The sequence below is a fragment of the Panicum virgatum genome, chromosome 2N, assembly GCF_016808335.1.
Source record: "Panicum virgatum strain AP13 chromosome 2N, P.virgatum_v5, whole genome shotgun sequence".
In the NCBI taxonomy this organism is placed as follows: Eukaryota; Viridiplantae; Streptophyta; class Magnoliopsida; order Poales; family Poaceae; genus Panicum; species Panicum virgatum.
In genome coordinates, this window is record NC_053146.1 from 33,911,908 (window position 1) to 33,938,714 (window position 26,807).

Genomic DNA, 26,807 nt, shown 5'->3' on the forward strand with positions numbered 1-26,807 from the left:
GACTGTGGCTGTGTTGTGGAGCTGGAGGGGAGGTCCAGGCAGTGCGTCATGTCGCACGCCGTGTCGCGTGCAGGGAAGTGGACGGACCACAAAAGAGTTTGTTCTTTTTTTTTTCTAGCTGCGATGCAAACTAGGCTCCGAAAAACCTGTGATATCTCTTGTAAATGATTTCCAAACACGTTCGTGAAACTTGATGAAGAGAGCAAGCAACAAATATGGTACACTACATGACTACATCTCGAGAGTCAGATGGAGGAGTTCAAGCCTGCATTCTTGGTAACAAAGACCCATGAAAATGAACTGAGTCACCATATTATCTCTGGGAGCACATTCCATCTTAGATGATCAATAGCTAATCAGATGTTGAATGTAATCTCAAATAGATCTGATGCAAATGATAGAAACACAGATCCTTGAAATCATCTACATGCTATGATTTACTAACTAGATTATTGAACGGTGACTAATTTAAGAAACAATGGTTAGATATTTAATAAGATATCAATTTAATATTTTAATTCTATAAAGTGTTTTTTTACTGAAGTGGTTGCTTATTTACGGATGCAAACATACTCTTTTAAAAAATTATGCCTTTAGTTTCAAAAAAAAATGGTGTCTTCTACTTTTCTTTATTTCTTTATATTAACATATTTTCATATATCCATTATATTATCTAATTGGTATGAATTGTATTATCAAAAAATAAAATAGGGTGCACAAAGCACGCTAAATGTCCTAGGAATAGCAGCAATAATGAGCTTAATAGGTGAGTCAAACTAACCTTTCTGCAGTAGCTGTTCGTCATTTTATTTGAAAAATAAGTTCACAGCTATATTTCACACAATTGCAACCCCAGCTATTCCATAACACTTAGGTTGTTTTCTTTGTTAGTACGGAAGGATCCATATTTCTTCCGTTACAGAATAAAAATGTGAACGCACAAGAGGTTAACATGCATTAAGTAAAACTTTGGAAAGTGTTGTAACACCATGAAACATGAACTAGGACTCAGAGCGAGCCGATGATAACTTTGAAGCGAATAAGAACCCGTGGCAACGCACATGCACTTCTACTTGTAAAAAAAATAACAAAAAGCTCTAAACAACATACCCTGCGGCCTTGAGTCATTCTAAACACAACTAAGGATGTCCTGCTTACAAACGGAATGTGTCAGTCAAAGTCCAATACTCCAATGCCAGTTTAAATATGTCAGATCCGCCCTTGTCTAGACTAACAATCTATAGACAGTCAAAATACTAACTCCTAAATGTGCCATCCAGCAGAAAAAAGGTAAGTGGACTACAACAGTTCAGATGATACAGAAGACCAGTTCCCGAAGATTTTTTTTTTCATATCCCTGTGAGCAACTCCATCTTGATACATTATTACCCACGCTAGCTATGTTACAGACTACGGACTCAAATGGGCTAAGTCAACCAACACCATTTATAATGTACAAAATTGTCAATCTGAACAAGCCTCAGGCTGAGAAGCTGCCCCAGCTATCAAATCTGACAACTCCTTCACATCTGCACGGTAACAAAGCCAAAGGCCAGCTGAGTATGACAGTTGGCTCATCAATGGCCCCATATGACAGAGCTCATTCCACGTAAGCTCAGGATGCAGTAGAGCCTGCAGAAAGTGGGCCGTCTCTTAGCTGTTGTAGACAGAGTTGGAGTTGCTTTTGGATCATCTCAGCAACCATTCGCAGCCTTCCTTGGCCTACCTCTCCAGCCACAGCAGACCCATTCACAGTCTCCACAGCTCTTGCAACCTTCTGCTTACATCTTTCCCACTCCTCAAGTTGCAACCAGCAGGCTCTCCCACCATGGCTCCCATCCATTGCAAGGAATGCTATATGATTGTTGTCCCCAAAAGAATACCGAAGTCTCACAGATATGCAATATGGAAGCCAGGCAGCTCCACCAGCTACATTCATTTGAGGAATTAGAGCATGGTCAAGTACAAATGTCAGGGCAAACTCTACTGAACTGTGGGCTCTGTCATGATGAATGTTACTTTTGGCCAAACTGCTCTCTGTGTTATCAGCTGAAACTGATCCTGAGTGATTCTCCAAACAGAGCTCAATCCGAGCCCTCTGAGCAGTAGCAATGTCCCCGTGAGCCTGGGAAAAACCTTTCTTCCATGCAATGAGCTTTAAAAACTCACGGAGTACTGAAATTGGCAATGTAAGCAAAGTGATAAAAGAAGCAACTCTAGAAGCATCATATGGTTCAGATGCGACACGCCTACTAAAGTAGTCGCATATTTCATTGATTTCAGCTGCTGCTAGCTCTTCCTGAGCATTGCTCTGAGCCTGCTGCTGCTGTTGCTGGTGGTGAAATCTTTTAACACTCAAAACTTGTAGAAGCAGTTGAACCCGATGAACACTGACTGCAAATACATAGCCTCTGCAAGATGAAAACAGGAACCAATTTAGTGGCAGTCCTAATTGCAAATTCGTAACTGAAAGCAAAAGCAAGGAAGATTAGTCATTTTGAACAATTGACACCTGACACTAGCAAGCACCTTTCAAGCTTATAACTCTTGCTTAAGCTCAACCAATTATGGGTCCATAGTATCAAAACAAACAAACAAACAAACAGAAGAACAACACCCGTGTCCAGTAAATATGAAGTCTTAAGTCATAAGCAAACAGCACAGTACATATTCAACGCACATTTGCAACATGTAAAATAGATTAATTCATATAATCCGAAGAGGATATATAAAGAGAAGGTGCTATTTTGAAAATAAAAGTAGGGAGCCCAATATCGCCAACACGAATATCGATAAATAAACTTCAATTCACAATAGAATGCTATGGATACTTTGCCAGTGAATATTATGTAGACACTGAACCCAAATCACAGTGGAAAAGTGAATGAAATAGATTTTAAATACAATGATGCTAGATACTAAGAATACTTGGCCAGCCTTGTACTTCTTACCCCACATAGAACCGAAGCGCAGGCTGCTCTTGATCCAAATTCAAGAGTGCCCCTTCATTGTCCTTTAAGATTGATCCCAGTATTTCTTTCAAAAGTTCAGGCAATTGTGCAAACAACCATAGAACTCCAAGATACTTAAGGATCCCTCTCAGAACCTTTTTCAGAGCTGCCAAAGGAACCCAGCCACCACCATATCCGCCATCATCCCCAAGCCCTATAAAAGCTGTGTTAAGTTCCCCTTTCATGTGAACAGGGAGACCAGCTCCAGGAGTAAGTCGCACAGAAGCTCCACCGATCCCTGAAGCAAGAGCTGAAGAAGCCAATATGGCATTTCCTGCTCGACTCAAACTGGCTGCTACATGGTTAGCAACACCAGAAGTTGGCCTGGACATAGAAACACCAGGGGTAGCACTTAAACGACTTGCACCGGGAGCAGTTTGTAGAGGTCCAGCATTGTTATTCAAGTGTCCACTAGCCTGTGTAGCATTCATGAAGTTGGGTTCAAGAGCATTCAGACCCTGAGCAACATGTTCCATTATGAAAGGTCGGAATTGTGGGCATGGCAATGATCCACCAACTGATGGTCCACCTTTAGGAGGGGTAGCTGGCTGGAGCCAAACCTGATCCCCAGCAAAGCAGCGCATGTCAACAGAAAATTTCTTGCGATATATAATGCGTATCCAGTATGGCCCACGAAGTACAACAGAGACATCAAAAGGCAGTAATGAACTGGGAACAAGTCCAGGTCCACCACGCCCAGCAGCTGAGAGCATGGCAGCAGCATGGAGGTTATGACTGCCTAAATGGGCAGCTGCAGGATTTGAGGGGACAGGTGTGTGATGTATGGTTGATGAAGATGATCCATTTGCTAACGGCCCTTGTGTCAGGATGTTGGATTGCTTTGGCATAGTGCTATATCCCGATGAAACAGTTACAGGCATCCTTGCAGGACGAATTGCACCTCCAAGGGCAAGTAATGGTCCTGCTGTAAGCCGAATGCAATCCAAGAAGGATGCTACCTCTCCACCATTCACGAAATCCTCCAGAAACTGCATTTATACAAGATTGATTATGAGATGAACTAGGCAAATAAAAGTGAATGCATCACAAGATCAATTTACGAATCTCACAAACTTTATGCATAAACAGAGCATAAGTGTTTGTACTCAGGCTTTGGCTATTTAGAACACATACATGCTGTGAATGGGTGGAAGGCAATTGGAATGACCCATTTGCCACTTGCAGTGAAGGAAATCATAGACATTGTCTGGTGCAACAACAAAAAAATACCAGCACTCATTTATACCTCCAGGTATAAAATAATGATGCAAATTTCAAAAGATAAAACAACTTAAGTATAGGAAATATTTCTTGTGGAAGAAAAAGTTAGCCAAGTATACAACTGAGCACATGCCAGTCTACAAAAATGCCTTTTTATCCCCAAAAGAATGTTCAAGAACATGTTTTCATAGTAATATTGACACTTCGAATTAATATACACTGATCTGAAGCTTGCTAAAGCACGCTGCAAGGTTTGATGGTAACTAGTTAGAGGCTAAGCAATGTTTAGAAAAAACATCACAATAGAAAAGAAGCAAAAGGAAGAATTTTGTTATTTCTCATCAAACACTTAATCTTAATGAAACTATTTCAATTCATTTGAGTTGCCAAAATATCAGCAGTAAACTTCAATGCTGAAATACATATGAAGTATTGGTAGTAAACTTGATGTTGAAAGATCCGTAGTACACATCCAATGTGATCAATCTGAAAAAAAATAATGAAACAGAAAGATAAGTATGGGTGAACCTTTGTGTGAGGCCAAAGCTGATCCGGAGAAACGTGCATTGTGCAACCTCCCTTAGCAATCTCCCATTCAACAACAATGTGTACCATAGGCATGGTGCCATAGCTCAACCACAAGCTCATTAGACCGACAGCTTCAATCCTGAAAGTCTTCCTCATCTGCTCAGATAGCTTGTCAGAAGCATCACTGTTGCTTTTATTAACATATTGTGGTTTCATCTCCGTGGATAACTGATTGTTGTCTACTTTGTCATCAACTTTCACACCAATTAATCTCCTCATTCCGCAAGCAAAAGAACGGGCATTCGAAAGTCGTCGTAAATCCGACACAAGCTTCTGGATGCTATCTGCCTCAACAGTGTTGTAAGTTAAAACAACCCCATCAGAATCAAAAGATATATGTGAATCCATTTCTGAGGTATTTGCAATGCGAATACCAACACCCCATTGTGTTGCAGTGCTTCCTCCATTGAGTTCCCAAAGTTCCCTGAAATGTGGATCATTTATCCTAACATCCCAAGACATGCTTCCAGCCTTACCAAGGCGCAGGCATATATGTTTCCACGAATCATCTTGTGCAAAAGGTAATCTTAACCAAAGAGTAGATGATGGTGTCCGCAGACCAACTTCTTCCACATATGAAATTGCAAGCGAATCCATCTGAGCAGTTAGTTGAGCATGTTTGATGCATAACGAACAGTGCCTTATGACATGTAATAGCACAGAAGCATATATAGTTGCCGGAACACAATTATTTCTTTCCTCATGAACATCTCCACAGGTAAGGCTGGCTCTTGATTGCAAATTAGATGAGTATGCCTGCAAAGGCAGGGGACTCTGCACTGATTGTGATATTTTTCTCAGCTTTCTTGGCTTACTAGGTTGCAGTCCTTGCAATGAAGGGATACTTGGTAGGAAATCTGAAAGAGAACGTTTCCTAGATGCACCATCAGAGCCAGCAGTGATGAGCTTCTCTAGTCCTGATAATTGCCCAACCAAGTAAGATGATGATATTTGCAACAATAAATTTATAATGAAACCTAACCTACTTCACCACAAATGTTTACTGAAAGATCTACATCTGATTCAAATATATAGAAGAATGTTTTGGTAAAATACCTCCTGTAGTAGTTGAAGGTCTAACCAAGTGATTAGAAACAGGGTTCCCAAGACTGCCTGAATGGGAGCTTTGAACAGGGATTTGATTGCTGTTATTATTGCTTGAAGGGACAAGCTGAAGTGATTTATTTACATCTGCAATACATTGTCACATGGATAACTTAGTAAACCAAGGTCATGAATAGAATTAGAACCTGACAATTTGGTCGCAGATACATGCACAGCCCAAGAAAGAAAGGTGTTTGTACCTTGTATAGGTCTAAAGTTACTTGGGAGATAGCTGTGCAAACTGACACTAGGATGAACCTTTAAAGTATTAATAGCTTGGGTATGAGAGCCTCCTCCATCAAGCATTGGTGAGACAGCCCTAGGATTTATTCTTTGAATACCAACTGAAAGAGAATTCAGATGAGATGTAGATGGCAAAGTAGATGGTGGTACAGAATGGTTCTGTGCAGCAGTAGAACCACATTCATTTTCGAAAACCTCATCAACAATAGAAGAAAACGATGGTGAACAAGTAGGAAGTAGTGGAAGAGGCTCGATTCCATTCTGGACAGGAATATCACCCTCCATTAAGTCTCCAGGACTCATTACACTTTGTAGGGCCTGCAGCTTCACATCAAAAGGATTGGTATTTGACTCATTTTTAAGTACTTGCATCTGCCCAATATTGATTTTGTTACACCTAATAGCTTCTTTAGCATCTGCATTTGCGTTAGTCTTATCACTTGCATCACACTGTGTCTCAAGCAAATGAAAAACAGGCCTGAAATCCTTATCGAGTTGCATCAACAGATAGTAGGCATTTGCACAATGTGGAAATCCCATGACCATCAAATCTGAACCATGTAATATGGTCTCTGGAATCTTCAGAGTGCCCTGAGACTGCTGGTAAACCTGGAATAAAAATAATATAGTTTAGCACCTTTATGTTTCCAACAAACAGACTTTGGCATGTTTTAACAAGTCATCTGATAATAAACTGTATACTGCCTTGTTCGATGATAACTAACCAAGGAAAGATCAGTGTGTAGAGTGTTTCTCTTCTCAGAGGTAAAAAAAAAACTCACTTCCAGAAAAGAATCATTCAAAGTAAGAGAAGGTACAAACATTTACTACTACAAAGTCGTACTTAAAGGATGTCATCTTCTGGTCTCCAATACCAATATCATTGACCTGCTTAATATATGCTTACAAATAATATTAAAAAAATACCTGAAAGCATCATATTATGAAATTGTCGGGTACCACGATGAAGGACACCCTAATCGGGGTACTAAGATCACCCTAGAAGACGTAAACACGTGTTAAAGCAACTGGGCCCACGAAAGCCCACGGCTTCCTTCCAATCTGGAAGAAAGTAAAGGACTCAAAGAAACCAGCCTGCGGCCCATTAGCACCCCTCTCGGGCCCGCGGGACGAGCTCCGCCTCGCTCGAGGACTCCCATCGGGACCCTCGACTACACCCAGCATTTCCGCCTCGCTCAAGGGTAGCAAATCTACCCTCGAGCGGACAAATCATCTCCGCCTCGCTCGAGGGCAGCGAACCCCCTCGAGCAGGTAACTCATCTCCGCCTCGCTCGAGGCTACCCCTCGGCGCAAGGGACAAACGGCGGCAGGCCCTGCCGCTCAACCGCCCGTCTTACGGAGGCATTGAATGCCAACTACTCCTCCACAGTGCTCAGGATAGACGGCGTCAAGCCGCCATTCCCCACAGTGGCAGTGACCGGAGTCCCATCCGCCAACTCCGGTCACTGCTCCGCCATCTCGGGCGCTGTGGCAGCACTGTGAGAACTGCGACGCAGGACGAGACGCGCTCGGCACTGTTTTCATACTATTCTGTCAACTCCGGCCGACCGGACTCCACCTCATCACACGTATGGCCCCGGACCCACCTCCTACTTGGGAAGGGGTCCGGCGACGCCACGTGCCCCACCAAGAGGGACGCACAGCACACGCAGCCGGAGTCCCGGACCTCCCCCCTCGAGGGGTCCGGGACCTCCACGCAACCCTCAAACCTCCTTAGTGCGTGCACCAGCACTTTATCCAGGGGGGTCCGGGACCGCCGCGTGCCCCGCCACCGCTGGAGCACGCAGGACCCTGACCTGCAGGGCCCACGGGATGTCACATCTAGAGGACTGAACATCCTACAACGACGACCATGCCGCCTGCTGGGGTTGGCAGGACGCCGGCGCGATCTCCGCAAGACCACGGACAACATCCAGGACGACAGCCACGCCCGACGCCATGCCCCACAGTGTACTTTCTACAGTGTTCGACCACTGCACCCCCGCGATTCGGGGGAGGACGACGACTTCCACATACCCCCACTCATGTACTCCGCCCCTCCTTATAACTATAAAAGGAGGCGGGCTTCCTTTAAAGGGGGACGTTCTGGACATCAGCAACCACGGTCACCCACACTCGCGATCATCGTTACATTCTCAGCACCACTGAGCACTCACCTCAACCGACTCCTCTTCTAGCAGAGACTTGGGAGCCTCCCTCCCTCTCGCCTCGCTTGTACCCCCTACTACAAGCACTTCGGGTGCAAGATAATACAGTACCCTCGCACACCCTCTTGCTAGACGTACGGCCCCGTGGCCGGAACCAGGATAAATCCGTGCGTTACTGTGTTGCCTCTTGCATCAACATCTGGGACGAGGAAACACGCAGCATTTACTAGTTGGGATCCAGACCCCCGGGTCAGGACACCGACAGAAATGTCAACTCATCATTTTCATAAGTACATGTCACCAATTTAAATATTGCACTGCTAGCGCCCGGACATCCGATCAGAATTTTTTCATCGGACAGTCCGTCACAACATTGATAAATAACAGTTGCAACATCAGAAATCAATGCTCGCAACATTAAAAAAAATATGTATACAAATGACTCTGATATCCGATTCGAAGATGGAAAATTCCCACCGCAACATTAACATCATGTTTCATGCAACATCCACTGCGTAACATAAAGAAATAATAATTGCAACATCGGCACTTGACTCTTGCAACATGGGTCTGATTTTTTCTGCGCATCAGACACCCTAATCCTAGCATTACCGATTTAAATATTTGTAAGGATGTTATCGATCAAAAGAGCAACATCTGTGTGTAGTTGTAGGTTTGTTTGTACACGGGTGGTGTGTGTGGCGTGCGTGTGTGGAGTGGGTGTGCGTGTGTATGAGCAGATACTACAGCTTTACCCAGCTGAGAGGCACTCAAAAAAAAAGAGCAACATTGTGATTGTATGCATCCCATGGTGACATTTCAATGTTATGAAAGAAGCACTAGATGACACATCAGTTAAATGAAAATCTTCAGACATTATAATAAACAAGGTGACAACCTTAAGGCCAAAAAACCTTCCAGCTGCTGCAAAAAGGTGGAGGATGCTTCTGGTCCTTAAGCTTGAAAAAACCTCGGTAGTTGAAGTACTTCCTTTGTTTAGAGCTTCCTCACAGTCTGTAAGCGCAACAGGTGGTAATATATTTTCTGGTGATTGGAGGAGAAAGCGACCACTCCTATTTTAGAGAAAAGAGTTGCACATTTAGGAAGTTGACAAGGCTAAACAAGATTGAAGACATTCAAACAAAAATATCATCTTATTTGCCTTCAGAGAGAAAGGAAGTACCACTCCTATATGATATCTAACAATCTAACAGCTATAAATATTATCCACAAATATGTTGACAAAATATTGCAAAAGGTCTATGTGAGCCCTGAATATTAGGGTGTATCTACTCTGCCCCAAAACAAAAATGGTCCAAACACATTCCTCATGAAGATTGTAGATCACAAAAAACAATCCACTTGGCTGCCAGTTTTTGCAGAGTGTTTTTTTCTTGAATGGCAGGAACAATTCCCTTTCACCATGAAGGATATGAAGATGACCCAGCAAACCTCCCCTCCCTTGAGAAGTTACGATTGACGAATGAAGAATCTATACTTCTTGCACAATGACCCCTACCGAGTTAAATAAAACATTGCTCTGCTATTATGGACCTTAATTTTATCCTAACAATTCCTAAACGACATTCTAAAACAAGCCACCATCAGGTAGAGTACTAGAGTACACACACCATTTAATAGTTAGCATTTGTGAAATGGCTCTCATCACACATTGGAGTGATACAATTGTGGTTGAGAAGCTTTTATAACACAAAATAGGGTTTATAAAGAATGGTAGATGCAAGATACCAGGATTGATGAAAATAGTGAAACACCTTATATTTATTCCAAGACTAATATATGCCTGGCCATATGCCCTTACTTGAAGCACTTCATTCCCAAAACAATCTGAGAAGCCCTTCTTCCCTGTATTCTGCACAATTCGTAAACATAAAGAAGAGATCAATTACGTAAACAAGTATGCTGCGACAACTGCAAAAAGGGCATACACAAGAAAAACAAGTCTCAGATGCAATTGGTGGCTGAACAAAAGCCACTTCATTCCATGTAATGTGGCTCATTTACAAGTCTGGATACACATTATGACCAGAGTATTTTGGTGTAACAATTCAGCATGGTTCATCATGTTAACAACTTTCGCATTAAAATGTTAAGAAAAAAGAGCTAACATAATTCAATGCAAATATGCGACAAATCAAGTTCAAGCATGATATGAACATGCTTATAAATCTGAAAGCATAACGAACAATTCATCAGATTTTATTTGCAACAGTCATCGAACTCACCTTGAACAACAAAGGAAATAATATAATCTCAGAACTAGCAAAGATTTTGGAAACTGCTCAAAAACCACCAGTTTACATAGATATTTTCAAAACATGCAAACACATGAAATGCATCCATATAATCTTTGATGGCAAATAAGAATCATTTAGGATCAAGAAAATTAAACTAGCATATCGGTGCCTGATTAAAAACAGCATTCCAACCATGTTCAAAAGGTATTAATCCAACAATTGTTTCTGGTGGAATGTCAACCCAGTTTTTTGTTTGTATACTGGTTACACATGGCCGTGATGAGACACATAACTATTCAGATGTTATAGAAGGGATATCACATGCTTGCACGGTAATCTCAAATTCAGATTTACACAACATGACAACAAGAGATATGACATGCTAAAGCACAGTAATCTCAATTTCAGTCCTCTTCCACATCACCCAAGCAATTTAGGGTCTGTTTGGTTGTTCGACTAGATCTAGCCTGGCTAAAATTCTAAACCTGGCTAGACCAAGTCTGGACTAGGAGATGCAAGAGTCTATGTTTGGTTGCGTGACTTGAGTTAGCCTGGTCAGAGTATGCATATGTTTGGTTGATTGAATATAGTTATAGAATCACCTTGGACAAGGGTGAAGGTGGAGTTACCGCACCTCTGCCATATCTACTCCTCCTATTCTCTCCGCTCATCAAATTCGTCAAGCGGCCGTTGCTCGCAATTATCACCGCACACACCTCATGAATTTAAGACACGCAGTGATTCTAAAGCATATCAATTTCAGGATAACCAAAAAGAAGGAAAAAAAGGAAAATAGAACACCGATTCCCAAATCCACTAATCAAAAAATGGAGTGCAACCTCAGTTTCCACCAATCGAATTGCATCGATCCAAATAAGAACAAGGCAAAAAAAAGAGACGGACAGATTGGAGGAGGCAATGAGGCAAGAAGCCAAATCGAATATTTGTGTAGCCAATTTAGGCTTGCGACGCGCTGGCCGGCCTCCTGTAGCCTCGCCATGGGCGACGCCTCGCCGCTCACCTACTCCATGAGCGCCGTCAGCGTGGAGCTCGCGTCCTCCAGCCTGGCCGTCATCCTCGACATCTTCTGAATCACCGACATCCTAAGCTCACCGAACGCATGTCCGCACTCCTCAGCGCCCTGACGCCCGGCCGTAGGAGGTGTCTCGCAGCCGCGCGCCGGGGCGAGTTCCGCGCGCTTCCGGCACATGTAGTCTCGGTCCGCCTCGGCGACGGCGAGCTCGGCCTCATCGAGCCGCGCCTGGATCTGGTCCCGCGTCTCGAGGAGGTCATCGAGCAGCTGCTCCTGGCCGTCGTCGGCCTCCATCTCGCCGCACACGAAGCGGAGGCACCACTCGAGCTGCATGAGGCACCACTCCATCCGGCCGGGCAGGAGTGCGCTGCTGCTCCGGTGACCCGCGGGGGAGCGCGCCGCCGGCCCCTGCTCCGGCGGCCCGTGGGGGAGCGCCACCGCCCCGACCGCGCGGGGTGGCTCCGCCGACCGCGGGAGTGCGCCGCCGGCCTATGGTGGGCTGGTCGAACGTGAGGTAAGGAGGTGAGCGGTGGAAGGAGGGAGTGATTCGATACGCAGTGTTGAGTAGGGACGGCTTGGCTAAGCCTGGCTCCGCAGAAGCGGCCGATCCTCGCGTTTCCACAGAGCCAGGCCAACGACCCGTCGCTGCACAGCCAGGGACAGGCTACAGGGTCTATACAGGCATCCAAACGCGAGTTGGGTGGCCACCGGAAGCCTGGTTGGGAGTTGGCCACCCAACCAAACAGCCCCTTATAGAAGTCCACAACAACTAAATATGGGAATGCATGCAATGTAACTCCTGGCTTAGGGAAATATGTGTCAGCAGATGGTACAAGAAACTGAACACCTAAAATACAGTTTAGCCAATAGTAAAGAGGTAAGGCCATGCAAATACAAAATTTAATTAAGTAATTATTTTCTATCATTACCTTGTTTGTGTCCTTAGCTGCTGTGACATCTCGTTTCAGGATAACGTCTTTTGGGGACTGAGAAATTTGGACATTTTTGCACAGCTGTCTCTGAATATTAAGAAGGCGTGTGTGCCTATTGCAAGCGATGGCTCTCAAAATAAGTTGTTCAACATCAATGCAACTCAAATCAAGAGAAAGATGAGCCTCTTTATCTGTAAATGGGTCAATTACAAACGAACTATGCTGGCACTTTATCTGCATCTCTTGCCCTGCCTCAATTTTCATAAAAGGAGACGAATCAGGTTCTGCTGTGCTAGTGCTTTTTCCATCTAGCCAATAATTAACTTTCAGCCCAGGTATCTTAAAACCACTTGAATCGAATTCCCCATCTTGAACAAGCTGCATTAGAGAAGCATTTCCAGTTTGTCCAGTGACACTGTCAGAGATGAGTTCAGATCTTATCGCATCTTTCCACCTTCCCTGTCGTAGAACATTAGCCTGCCTAATAATAGTGTCCATAGCAAGAGAGATGCAGAACTCATGGAGTATAGCATATAGCACTGTGAAGGGATTATCAGAAGCTGCCATTCTTCTTTCTATATCATCACCAAGAGCAAATCTCCTACTTTCATCAAGCTTAATAGGACCTTTCTTCTCACCAACCAGTAACTCCATATGCAATATTCTCCATAAATCTACATTACCACGGTAACCTAATGTGAGAAGAACTTTAAATTCTCCATCCACACGGAAAACTGCTATTCCATCAGTTACCGAAACATTAGATACTTCCTTAGGTCTTGGTGTCACAAGTACTTTGTACCGCACACTAGCGTCTAATTTCCGCAGAGCACAATTTTCTTCATCTGGGGAAAGTTTATTTTGACTTCCTATGTCTTCTATGCATCTTGGCAGCCTCTGATAACCCCCAGTAAGCATGACTTCAGTAGCAGAAGGAACATCAAACATAGGAGCCCGATGTTTCTCCAAGTCATCACGCATAAAGAACAGCCAGTCAGCTGTCTCAGTGAAGCATGTTTCATGGCTGTTGAGAGTTGATCCAAGCTGTTGACAATAATTGACCAAAGGAACCTGCATAGATTGAAAATAGAAATGTTAATGGCAAAAATGCACTGTAAATCTGTAATTCACGCCTTGGAAAACTAAACCGATGAGGAAATTTCAGAAAAAAAATTAGTTTATCATGATAGAAATGGTATATGGGTAATAAAGGATGTCAAAATAACACTGATGGAGTCTGTAATTTATAAAAAAAGGGAACAGAGTAAATGACCAACAGCCAACTGTAGCAAAAAAATGACAGATAGAATATATTGTAAGATGATATCACAGCTTTTAACAAAAAGTTTATAATCATAATTGAACTAAAGAGAAAATTAAGTTACAATGGGACATATCTAATGCGATCCATTAGCTAGATGGAATGACGCAAAATGCCTTGAAATCAAGTTGACAAATTGCGAAATCACTGAGGAAGTGCTCTATGGACTAGGTCAATGCCATATTCAAGCTTCATCACTGCTAGAGGGCAGGGACAAAGAAAGGAAGTCTTACAGTTAACAGTACCCTTTCGGCTTTCATTGCCCCTTTGTCTTTAACTGCTTACTAGGCCTGTCCGAACGTTGATTTGAAATAGAAAAACTATATGGATGCTAACTAAATTAAGAGCTATTTCAAATAAAAAATTAGAATACTTCATCTTAATTTATTAGAAAGCAAAAACGGTTTGCATGGTTGAACCAGGACTAGTTTGCATCAAATATGTTACAAATAGTATAACAAACACATTAGCACACTCGACATATAGTACAATCTGAAATTCTGAACTGGAAAAAATAATCAAGAGATTCCCCTGATCTCTACTGCCATTTCCATGGTTTAAGGGTGTAGTTAATGTCTATTTGTTGATTTTACATTACCCTTAACTCTGTGCAAGGTGGTGGGCACTGGGCAGTATTTCAAAATGGAGTGCAGTACATTGTAAAATGAATTTCTTTCACTTGCTTCATCTATTTCAGAGCACACCATGAGAGCACCAGAAGGATATTACAAGTTTCTAGAGCCAAGCAATGTAAGTTTGTTCAAACTACCATTGCACCAAATCAAACTAAACGAATAAATAACCGTGCCAAGATTTAACTGGATTACTTTTTATCCACCAATCAAATTATTACTGTTCCACTAGGAACTGAACTACAGACCCTACAAAACCAGAAGGAGCAAACCTGCTGGCACAGTCCATCAACAATCAACAGTCTTTACTAGCCCACTACACTGCAACAGGCAAACAACTACGAATAGTCCATCTTTAACCCACTCAAGCTAGATAGGTGAGACAATGCTGACAAGCCCTAAAAGACCACAACGGAACTCGTTATTTTACACCATAATATAAATAGTAAGTTGGAGCCACTCACAACAGTCAAATTGAATTCATGAGTCATTACCACACTGGGATTATGGCACAGAAAACAAGAAGCAACAGGAAATAGGACTGCTGAGACTGGAATTAGGTGGGGCACCTGCTGGCACCACTTGGCGAGGACGTGGAGACGAAGCATGCGCTGGCGCGTGCGCGTGATGAACTTGAGCAAGTCGATCTTCTTCTCGGTGTCGGAGCGCTGCCAGCCACCATTGGCTCCAGCGCCAATGCCCTTCCCCTCGGCCTCCGCCTGCGACTTCTCCACGAGCTCCCGCAGCGCGAGGTAAGACTCCTCCGCCGCCCGCCGGACCACCGCTCCCAGCTCCACCGTCTGCTTCCCCAGCTCCACCGCCATCCCCGCCCGCCCGCCCTCCCGCTCCGCAGCTAGGGTTTCAGGGTCTCACCAACTACGGCTTCTTCAGCTCCTTCGCCTACCGGAACCCCGCGCGCGCCGGAGACGAAACCGTATCCCCGCCCCGCCAACGGGCGCACGCGAGGACCCGGAGGACTCGCGCGGGGTTTGGGCGTGTCGGGCCGCGAATTGGGGTGGAAAGGGGGCGAGCAGGATTGAAATTGGAAACCAATCGACCGAGGGTACAGCTCCGGGAGGCGGCTGAGGCTGGCGGCGAGGAGGTATGGAAAGGGACGATAGGGTGGGGGCGAGAGAGGGAGGTCGCCGGCGGCGAATCGGCGGGGGCCGCGAGAGGGGCCGGGGTGAGGCCTCTCCTCTCTCTCGCTTCTGCGATCGGTCGGAACGCGGCCGTGAGTGCGGGCGCCCTTGTCGACGGGCCTACGCGAAGGCGGAGGGGCCTGGAGGGAAGGCGGAGGGGCCTGGAGGGGTTATCTGCCGTCCGATCGGGTTGCAGCCTTGCAGGTGAGGAACCAACGGCTCGATGGTGATGCCCCTACGAACGGCATATTCTGCCTTCTCGGCTTCTCTCTGACCGACCCAATGCCCATATGCCCCGCCATAAGATGGTCGGGGTTGCGAATGGAGGCTGGGAAACCTGTACAAAAAAAGTAACATCGAATGTTGGGATATATATGGAGTACTAAATGAAGTCTATTTACAAAACTTTTTGTATGGATGGACTGTAAATCTCGAAACGAATCTAATGAGCCTACTTAATCTATGATTTGCAACAGTAGTGCTACAATAACAATTCGCTAATTATGGATTAATCATATATTAATTAGCATCATTAGATTCGTCTCGCGATTTACAACCCATCTATACAAAAAGTTTTGTAAATAGACTTCATTTAGTACTTCAAATTAGTAAGATTCCAACGCAAAATTTTTACATGTAAAGAACTAAACACGGCCTTAGATCTTTTAGCAAAAAAAATTGAAAAGGGAATTTGCTATTTAGAAGTGTTAAATAAAATTTATTTACAATTTATTTGCACGTATAAGTTGTAAATTGCGAGATGAATCTAATGAGTTTAATTAATTCATAATTAGTTGATGGTTACTGTAGCTTTACTGTTGCAAATCATAGATTAAGTAGGTTCATTAGATTCATTTCGTGATTTACAACCCATCCATGCAAAAAATTGTAAATAGATTTTATTTAATACTTCATGCATATGTTTAAATATTTGATGTGACATTTTTTGATGTAAATTTCAAAACGGCGGCTTCACTAGAGAGCACATGCTGTTAAAGTTTAAAATATAGTTTTATCTAGTTTCTAGTTCTTTTGTACCCCAATTTACGAGATAACTTCATACTACAGTGCCTCATTTGACGCAAAATAGGTGAAGCCCAAGCTAGAGAAAATCCTCCCAAATAGCTTACAGAAGATAGAAATTTGATTGACTTACATATTTTATTTCTTGTTAAACTTGAAATTCTGAATATCATAAGGAACTCATAATGTTTATAATATTTAAGTAGTTGAACAATATTATATGGATAGGGGTGATAACAGATGATAGCTCTAGTGCTCTCTTCACAATCTAATTTGATCCTTATATATTTTTAGCTCAAAATTGAATGTGATGAGAGCCCGATCCTTTGGCCCCGCAACTCTCAGATTATCTAGGCTAAAATTTAAGACCTTTTACCACTCTAGATATGGATTGAAAAAAGCACTACTACTTCAGGGGCGGGTGGGGGTCCTCAAAATTGATTTTCAGCCCACCAAAATTTGTTTCCCGCTATTTTTTTAAAATTTAGATTCCCGTAATTTTGTTCTATCAAGCTAGTTCGTGATCGAATGTTATCGGGATCGAAATGGAACATGTTTCATAAATATAAATAATTACGTATGCAAACTTAAATCATATAGAAATAAAACATACACATATATATCATTACAAAGCAGAATTAGTATAATACATCATTAAAATTGAAACTCGAATGCATGTTTTTTCTCCTATATACCAACGCTACTAGAGGAGGCACGATGCTTCTTGTTTTCCTACTCACGAAGACCAAGATACTTAGGATCTGTTGCTAATTCGTGGTCTTTACTAGTATAAAATAAGCCCCTTGGTTGATCACTTTATGCATAATGAAACGGCATAAACAGTGACTAATTCTAGAAGTTCTCTCTCATGGGGTTGCCCGATGTTTCTTGTTGGATTGTCTTGTAATTGACGAGAATCCATGAAGAAAGTAAGCAAGTGTTAGATATACGCAAAAATAATGTAACACATATAAATATATCCCTAATAAAGAGTAGTCCCTTACATGTTAAGGATCAGTTGTGTATCGCCCTTGCACCCTGAGATGCTCGCACATGTAGTACCAGCAATACACGGAATAAGCATGTTGCTTGTGGTACGAGAATTTTGTGCGTAGAGTCATTTCTTTTTTTCTTGTCAGGGTCATGGGCACCTCCTAATTTAATGTAGTGCTGGTAAGCCCTGCTTGAAAAGAAAGAAGTGCGAAGTTAGTTTGTAAATGCAAATCTTTTATGTACGTATGGAGGATAATAAGTTCACTAACATTCTGAGGATGAATAAGAAATTATTGTAATTTGGCCAATACAAAGAGTCAAATACGAGGATTCTTTTTTCGGTTGTAGTCCAAAAAGCAATCCAATGATTTCTGCAAAAATATTATATAGGACTTTAGCTATGGATCGGAGCAATTGTATATTGTATCAAATGATTGAAATTAGACGTACCTGACATTTTATGGCATAGAAATGCAATCGGCCACATCTTGCCATTCTTGCATCATCTTTTCTATGTAGGCCATAACCGTCTTCATGCTCTCTTTGAGTTGTTTTTTTCGTACCCGAGCAATCTCCTTAGGCATTTCATAGTGCTTGAACACATCATGATCCTTTTCCCACGTGTTTGGTCCGTTCACTACTACAAAAAAATGATTTACTACAATCTTTTTTAGCACCTCTGAGGCGGGCATAAAAAATAACCGCCTAAGCGGTTATTTCTTATTAATCTAGGTGGTTAAGAAAACAACCTCTCAAAATCAATTAATAGAGGCGATCACTGTTAAGATGACCGCCTTTGTTAATACTCCTATTTTCAGAGGCGGTCACTGTTAAGATGACCGCCTGGTTAATGAAGCGAGCCCAAGAAAAACCCATATACCCAAGCCAAATCCTAGCCACCCAATCCCTCTCTCTCCCTCCAATCTCTCTCTCCCTCCCACACGGCCCTCTCTCTCAGATCCGCCACTGCTCCCTCTCCGCTCTCCCTCCGTCCCTCCGCTCCCCCTCGTGCTCGGCGCTCCTCCGTGGCCCGCTTGTGCTCGGTGCCGGCCTCCAGCGGCGGCGACCGTTGGCGGTCCAGGAGCCACGGCGCTCGGCACAGCAGGCAGCGGCGGTGCGGCGGCAGCCTGCGGCATTGTGGTGGCGCGGCGGCCGGTGTGATGGCAGCTTAGATGGGCTTGACAGGCCTGTGATGGGGTTAGCGGGCTCGTCACGGGTTTTTCCTTTTTTATTTTATTAATTGAGGCGGGCACAAAACTGCCTCAGAAAATATGCTATTTACTGTGTCGTTTAGCTTGAGGCGGTTATGAAAACCTCCTCCGTTAATTACTTTTGCCCGCCTCAATTAAGTTTTTTAGTAGTGGTTGCCTGGCCTTTGTTGACGGTCTATTTTGACCCATTTTGACCATCAACTTACGTGCAAGTTTTGAGCATCAAATGGAATAAATGTTAGTATAGGATGATTTACTGACGAATTCCACATATGCTAGTCTGAAAATGTGTGTAGATGAAGTTGGGCAAAAAATGCAAGAAATGAGTAATTGTGATCCGAGGCATGAATTGCCGGACAATCACAAGCAAAAAGGGCCGACTTGACAGCCTCACTTGAGAAGGAAACACAACCCATGAGCATAAACAAGTCATCAATCAAAGGTGACACCTTCTCGACGAATCAGACGCATTCACGAGGATCAACGGGCCCACCAGAGCTAGCAAACCGTCTTAAGAAGGGTCCAATCGTCCATAACCGACCTTAGGACCTTCCTAGCAGCTTCCAGGACGAAAACCAGGTCATCTAGCCATGTGCAAAAGTCGGCCGACCAACTAGGTCGGCCGACCATAGGTTGCTTCGCCTCGGCTTTGTCTTCCACATGTCGGCTCTCCATTGGATGTAGAAGGTGGTTACAGGTGATTGGCGGTGCATCTTCTGGCCGAGCACCTCTGATTCATACCTATAAATATGAGGGGAGGGAGTAGAAATGAGGACACACTTCACATTCACTCCTCTCTCACTTTTAGAGTTAGGGAAAGGCTAGGGGTAGATGGTACTCAGGAGGGGCGCCGGTATGTCGGCGCTCTTCTCCATTTAGTACCTCTACGAGAGTGAGGGGTAGTCGGGGAGGTGTCGGGATTGTTGGCCCTCGGTGCTCTTCATAGTAAGTGTTCGTGATCTTCTCTGTGCTTTACTTTTTAAGTTAAGTAGTGTTAATGCTAGTGCGGCTAGTTGTTTATGGGATCAATAGTCTACCAGTTTAGTGGATGCCTCTAGAGTAGGACTCTTGACAGAGACGAATGCTCTTGTACAACTCAAGAGTTAGTAGAGGACAGTGTAGACGTAGTGTCTATACTAGACTCTACCTATTGATTGTTGTGGCTCCCACGGTTTGTAGAGGTAGCCTGCAAGTGGTGACAGCCCTGTTTTGTGCCATCATAATCCTTCACGTTCAGTTGTGCGACAGTAGCCTATGTCCGAACTTCTGGTTTAACCATGCGAAGCTAGCTCCCGAAGTAAACAACTAGCTAGCTCTATCTCACCTTTGATTCTGAGCCTTAGAAATCCTATCAACATTTTACCTCTTCCGTAGTGTGGTGTCCTTTGACGAATTTAAGCCTTAGATAATATATATATATATATATATATATATATATATATATATATATATATATATATATATACTAGTGATCAAGGAAGTGGTGTTTGTTGGTATTTCTTACTATCACAGATAAATCCACAAGGGCACGGATACCGTCATAGTATTTATCCCTGAGTATTCTAGGTGTCGTATTTATATTTACGCAGCAAAGGTGGCTGTTAAAGAATTACTACATTCATCATTATGTTTGAAGTAAATATCCAATGTACAAATAGGAGTAAGTGGTACTAGGATAGAAACAGTATGACACATAAGATAACTCAAGCTCAAATATAAAGAACTAGGTAGAATACAAGGGACCTATGTACTTCTAATATAAACGTCCATAGTATATATTAATTATACACATGTACACATAATCATATCTCTACTGCAAAAACGATTTGTAGCAAGGGCTCAATTTTTGTAGAGGCGGACCTAAATTTAACCCGTTGCTACAAATGGTCCTCGGTACTGTAGCAATCCAGCCGCCCCTAGAAACACCATTTGTAGGGGCGGCTTGTGAAGAACCAGTCCAGGTTAATCTGCCTAATCGAGTCATCGTCCATTGATCAACTCAATTAGAGAGGACTAACCCCGGTAGTCCTTGGAATGTGTCATAAGCACCGCCTAGGATTTAAACACACTCCACTAGCACAACAGTAATACCATTACATTGGCACGTCCAACACACAATTTATATTACAAAAGAGGTTCAACGTAGATTACGTCAAGTTTTTCAGAGTTTTGCAACGGAAATTTCTACTACACGCACTCCATACATATGCAAAATAGAAGGCAAACACTATATGTCGATAGTGCCCTTCTCGTAGCCACCGGCTGTCTACTGCTCACCCGCACCTCCGTCCGCAGAGCAGAAGTACCCAAAGACGGTCTCCGGCTGCACATCACCTGCAACAATTTAAACGATAGCACCATGAGTACAAAGGGTACTCGCAGGACTTATTCGATAAGGGTATATACTTGCCCGACCTTAAGGAGAATGCATTTGGTTAGTAGCAAGGATATGTCAAAGTTTATAATTTTTGCATAAAAGCATTGAACTTTGATCAAGTTATAATAAAAAAAATACAAAGCATCTATAAACTCTATGTCATTCATCAATACAATTGCATAAGTAAAATGATCATGCATAACTTGAGATCAATCTTCCATGAACTCCATCGCGAGACTCTACATTGGAGCAAACCTCAAAGAGCGTGCTCACTATCCGAGAGCGCGGCTATTGCAATAGATTAAAGACCCTGCAGGGGTGTACAACTTTACCCACACGAGGACAAGACCAACGACCATACCCATGGCCAAGGATAAGTGTTGATTCATGCCTCAACCTTCCACACAAATACAACCGGCTATGAGCAAACGGTCGGGAAGGAAAAGTGCACCGGAACCGCCGATCACACTCCATCACAACTCGCACCGAATCCGATCACGGCAAGGTGTGACTCATACTAGTTGGCTTACCTTCCCATAATTAAGCATGTGGTTCGTACGGAAAAGTGCTCAAGAGACCGGCGACCAAAGAGACGGTCCTTGACCAACTTAAGCAAGACTAACCATTTGGACTCCTTTCCATCATGGCCCTACCATTCTTGCTTAAGTCCGAATCATTATTCACAGTTGCTCACATTTTATTCATCAATAACTAAAAAGGTAGAATTAATCAAACATCCTATAACTCACAAGCAGTGGTGCCCTTTCCACCTCTCGTCTTCTACCGAAGCTAAGCATGGCTAGGCATATAATCTGTGACTCCTAAACAAGCATACTCACCTAGATGGTAGTGTTCTAAACAAGGTTGGTAATGCATCAAATAGGTTCTAAGCAAGCATTGATATATATAGTAACTCATGCACAATCAAGACACTTATATAACCTTGATTGGTCCAAAATATGGGACAAAAGATGCTTAGGTGCCTACCATGAGTTTCAAAGGAAGCGTTGTCACCCACGATCTCCAACTCGTGCTCACACTCCTCTTGATCCGGTGTCACGGTCTCTACACGAGTGCAATGATGCTTGATAAGTAAAAATGCCATGGATGATTGCAATGCGATGCAAATGATATGAGAAAGCATAATTTATTAGTGCAAAACCATGATAAAAGAGGCTAAATATATAATACATATGGGGATCAAGTATAACTAAAAGCAATGGGATTAGATAACTATCAAAGGGTAATATTATAGGTGTTCCCGGACACTCCGGACTTCAGTCCGGACACTCTGAACAGGTAAAACCCGGATACTCTGGGTTTCGGCCCGGATACTCCGGGCTCCGGAGTTTGCCCCAGAGACTCTGGTAGCTCGACATGTGAATACTAACAAATCCGTTGCCGGCGATTTCGACCTCGGTTTGGGGTGAGGTTTGTTTCTAAAGGTTCATAGGAATGTGAGGAGTCTATTTTGATAGCTAAAACTAACATGCATTGGGGTTTGAGAGCTCTAGGTCATCAATGGTGAAGGTGCTCTAATGGCTCTAAACCTAGGGCAATGGAGATGGATCGGGGAAGGGGATGAGCTCACCGGCGACAAGTGCAACACCGGTAGGGCCTTGAAGATGGTGGGAGGGCTTGGTGAAGCTCGGGGTAGTCCTTCTTGCTTGGACCTTGAAGAAGGGGATGAAGATGAGGAACAAGCTTGTTGGGGAAGCTCCTCTCCAAAGAAGAATAAGGAGTTGGGGTGGCGCAGCTCGTCTGCGTCGACATCCAGCGTCCTCCGGCGATGCTCTGGCGGCGGGGGGGGGGGGGGCGTGATGCTCAATGGTGGGGGAGATGGTGGAGCTCCTCCATGGCTTGGAGCTTGAGAGAGAGAGAGTGAGGGGAGTGAATGGGAGAGGGAGAGAGAGGGCTGGAGGAGGTGTGCTAGTGCATGTAGACTCGGGCTGACACATGGACCCGATGAGGTGATGTGGCATCTAAGTGTTTGTGTGCTGGACACGCGTCCGCTACAGTAATTTCGGATACTCCAGGTTTCAGCCCGGATACTCAGGGCCAGCCCAACTCGGAGGTTTCGGATTGGAATCCGAGCATTCCGAAATTCCTACTAGTCTTGAAATTAATTGATGATATGTACATGATGACATGATTTATACTCAAATTAGTTTAGGGATGTTACAAATTCTTCCCCCCTTGGAAAAATCTTGTCCCGAGATTTCATTAAGAATCTAGAGATAGAGGATTGGTCATGGCTTAGGTTAGTGAATCAAACTAATTTGGAAGTGGTTTTGCCCAAGATCTTTTGGGTAATGGCTGACTGTCCTTAAGTCATGATCTTGCCTAAATTAGCTCAGTTTGGTGGTCTTCTCTAAAGCATAAGACAGCAACTAAGGAATCAACTCGATAGATTATGTATCAATTATCCTAGAATCTCTAGAATATCATAAACAAGATGACATGGAGAGAGGATTATGAATGCACATACTCATCCATGAATAAGTTAGGATAAGATTGTTAAAGTTGGTCTTCTTGTTCCCATGTTGCCTCACGCTCGGAATGGTGATTCCATTGAATTTTCACAAATTTGGTAGTCTTGTTTATAGTCTTGTGTTCCGCTCGATCAAGAATTCAGATATGATGCTCTTTGTAAGACAGATTGGGTTGAATATCAATATCTTCATAATTGGTGGCTTCTATAGGAACTCTTAGGCACTTCTTCAATTGAGTGACATGAAACACATCATGGATTGTTGATAGAGATTGTGGCAATTCCAATTGATAGGTGACAGCCCCACGCCTTGTCAAAATCCGAAATGGAGCAACATAGCGAGGAGCAAGCTTGCCTTTCCCTTGGAATCGTTGTGTGCCCTTGAAAGGTGTAACCTTGAGATAAACATGATCACCAATTTTAAAGCATACCTCTCTCCTGCGCCGATCTGCATAATATTTTTTGGCGAGATTGTGCTGCTTGTAGTCGTTCCTGAATGGTCTTCACCTTCTCTTCGGCCTCCATAACAATGTCCGGGCTAAAATATACTCGTTCTCCGGATTCCGACCAATTGAGAGGAGTTCTACAACTCCGTCCATATAAAGCTTCAAATGGTGACATCCCAATACTTGCTTGATAACTATTATTGTTGGAAAATTCAGCAAAAGATAAGCATTCATCTCAACTCTTCCCATAAATAATAGCACATAATCTGAGCATGTCTTCAAGAATTTGATTGACTCCTCGGTTAGAGGGAGATCCGGAGAGATGCTGATGGAGTGTCTCACCTTCCCGCAGCGAAGTTTGGTGCAGCAGTGGTTTCTTGATGTTGATGACGAGCGAAGCGATCTGTCGGCGAGGAGCGCAGCAACCTTCCGGCCTTGCCTCTCCCTGATCGATGCTTGTTGATGAAGCTTGGTTGTAGACTGCAAAAGCTCTTCACGCCGGCAGCTGGACCTGGACGATGCTTCAGGTGGCGATTGCTGAATCAGCGGAAGTGCGCCGGTGCCTTATTGGTAGGCTGACGGTAATTCTCGGTGATGGATTACCAGGGCAGCCTATCGGTGGTTTGGATGGTGAATGACGATCAGCGGAAGTATGCCGGTGCTTTTGGGCAGCCTGGCTGTACTCCTCGGTGATCGAATTGTGGGGGTGTATGGATGCTTTGGACGATGGATGGCCGGGGTTTTTTTTTCGTTGTCTGTGATCCTTGCACCCCATCGTGGCGTCCGTTACCACTTAAAGGAGTTTGGCCATGGTCATCACCGGCCAAGCAATTATAAGGAGCTATTCAATCGTCGTCATGCATTGCTGCAGAATCACACAGAAAGAGCATTCGGTGTTTTGAAGAAGCGCTTCCCTATCTTAAAATTTGGTACACATCACCCAATTGAGAACCAAGTGAAGATACCAGCAGCAGCAGTGTTATTTCACAATCTTATACGAATGTGTAATGGGGATGAGGGTTGGCTGGATCATCAACCAGATAACATACCACCAGAAGACTTTGTTGATCTTCCGGAAGTTGACGATCACTATAACAATGATGTGATGTAACTTACTAGTCAAATAGATAATGGGAATTATCTTAGGGATATGATTGCAATGAATATGTGAAATGACTACAGTCACAACCAGTCCTGATAAATGGTTGTTTTTTATAATGTAAGTTTATCTTTTATGAAAGGAATGCGTTACCTATTATGTGATAAGTCCAGACAATTTACATTAATAAGATTTCAATTTTGCCACTCTAAATTTGCACGTCTTAATTTAATTTAATTATCTGCAGTGGTTCGCAAAAGAGCAAATTGGAATTTAGAACTTGAAAAGGGTTTGGTTGAACTTCTACACTACCACAACAATGATTGTTACACAAGTCAGAATGGATGGTCCTCAGAGGCATGGAATAGAATTGTAAAAATGTTTCAAGAAAGGTTTACACATGTTTCTTTCTCAAAGATGCAAATTCAAGAGAAAGAGAAGGAACTGAAGAGGGATTACAACCTACTCAAAGAAGCTAAAAAACAAAGCGGGGTACATTGGAATGAAGTTTTGGGCCTTATTGAAGCTGAACCCCCAATTTGGGATAACATAATCCCCGTAAAGCTCAAAAATAACTTGAATTTCTGTTTTACATTTAGCTCTAAATTGCCTATTGGATTTACTGTTTTTCTTGTTGAAATCTAAAATAACTTCAATTTCTGTTTTCAACAGTCCTACCCTAAAGCTAAAAAGTTCCAGACCAAGCCTTTTCCTTCGTTTGACTCACTTGGAGAGTTGTATGATGGTAAATTTCCAATGATAAATATTTGACCTTCTTAATAAGTAAATATGCACTAATTTTCTTATGCTCACACTAATGGATATAATTTCTTGCTCAGGACATGTAGCTGAGGGATCCTTGAACTTCACATCTCTTGAGCCAACAACATTAGAACCAGCAAGGGGCACAAATGTCAGTGGTAGTGAGGCATTGGAGCTTCATGACAACAATTCTGCATAATTTGCCAATCTTGATGATGATGCCAGTGATGACGAAGTGAGGATCTTGCAACAGTCCGAGCCAAGATGTGTTGCTGCAATGGGATCAAATAGGCCTAGGCCTGCTGCAACAAGATCTGGAAAAGAAGCTGCTGCAACAAGTTCAGGAAAAGAACCTGCTGTATCAAGATCAAGAAAAGAACTTAATGCAACAAATGGAGGAGTCAAGGTTGGGAAAAAATAAAATTAAGAAAATATCACTGGCATGTTGAAGAATTACATGGCAATGAAAGCAAAGCAAATTGAAGAGGAGGCTGCAGAAAAAGCAAAGGCTGTAGCAGAAGAAGCTGATTACTCTATCATGAATTGCATAAGTCTTGTGAACAGTATTGAAGAACTCTGTAGTGAGGAAAAGGCTGAAGCTTTTGATGTGTTCAAGGATGCACAAAACAGGCAGATCTTCATGACCGCGGAACCTGTTGCACGCCTAATATGGCTGAGGAACAAAATGGTATGGTTACTAACATATATTGGTTCAGTCCTTGTGATTAGTAATGACATCTGCTCCTGATGTAACT

The 26,807-nt window shown here is 43.2% G+C and overlaps 1 protein-coding gene across 2 annotated transcripts; it reads right to left on the reverse strand.

The window, feature by feature from the left end:
• Positions 1-1,098: 1,098 nt before the first annotated feature.
• LOC120660229 (mediator of RNA polymerase II transcription subunit 14-like) lies at positions 1,099-15,782 on the reverse strand. 2 transcript variants are annotated; one of them, XM_039938660.1, is made up of 9 exons: positions 15,081-15,782; positions 12,556-13,629; positions 10,111-10,208; positions 9,234-9,408; positions 6,125-6,776; positions 5,877-6,011; positions 4,761-5,737; positions 2,952-4,000; positions 1,099-2,411 (listed from the first exon to the last, which is right to left on the reverse strand). In XM_039938660.1, the coding sequence occupies exons 1-9, from the start codon at positions 15,333-15,335 to the stop codon at positions 1,616-1,618; spliced, it is 5,211 nt and encodes a 1,736-aa protein (XP_039794594.1). In that variant the 5' UTR covers positions 15,336-15,782; the 3' UTR covers positions 1,099-1,615. The 2 variants fall into 2 exon arrangements, with proteins under 2 accessions (XP_039794594.1, XP_039794595.1); XM_039938661.1 differs by having other exon boundaries at positions 9,234-9,349; positions 10,085-10,208; positions 15,081-15,737.
• Between the last annotated feature and the right edge of the window lie 11,025 nt (positions 15,783-26,807).

Coding starts and splice junctions, on each gene's coding strand:
- LOC120660229 (XM_039938660.1), bottom strand. CDS start 15,335: ATGGCGGTGGAGCTGGGGAAGCAGACGGTGGAGCTGGGAGCGGTGGTC. Junction 6,777..9,233: donor GAAGGTTTTTTGGCCTTAAG/GTTGTCACCTTG, acceptor TTTTTATTCCAG/GTTTACCAGCAGTCTCAGGG. Junction 2,412..2,951: donor GCGCTTCGGTTCTATGTGGG/GTAAGAAGTACA, acceptor TTCATCTTGCAG/AGGCTATGTATTTGCAGTCA.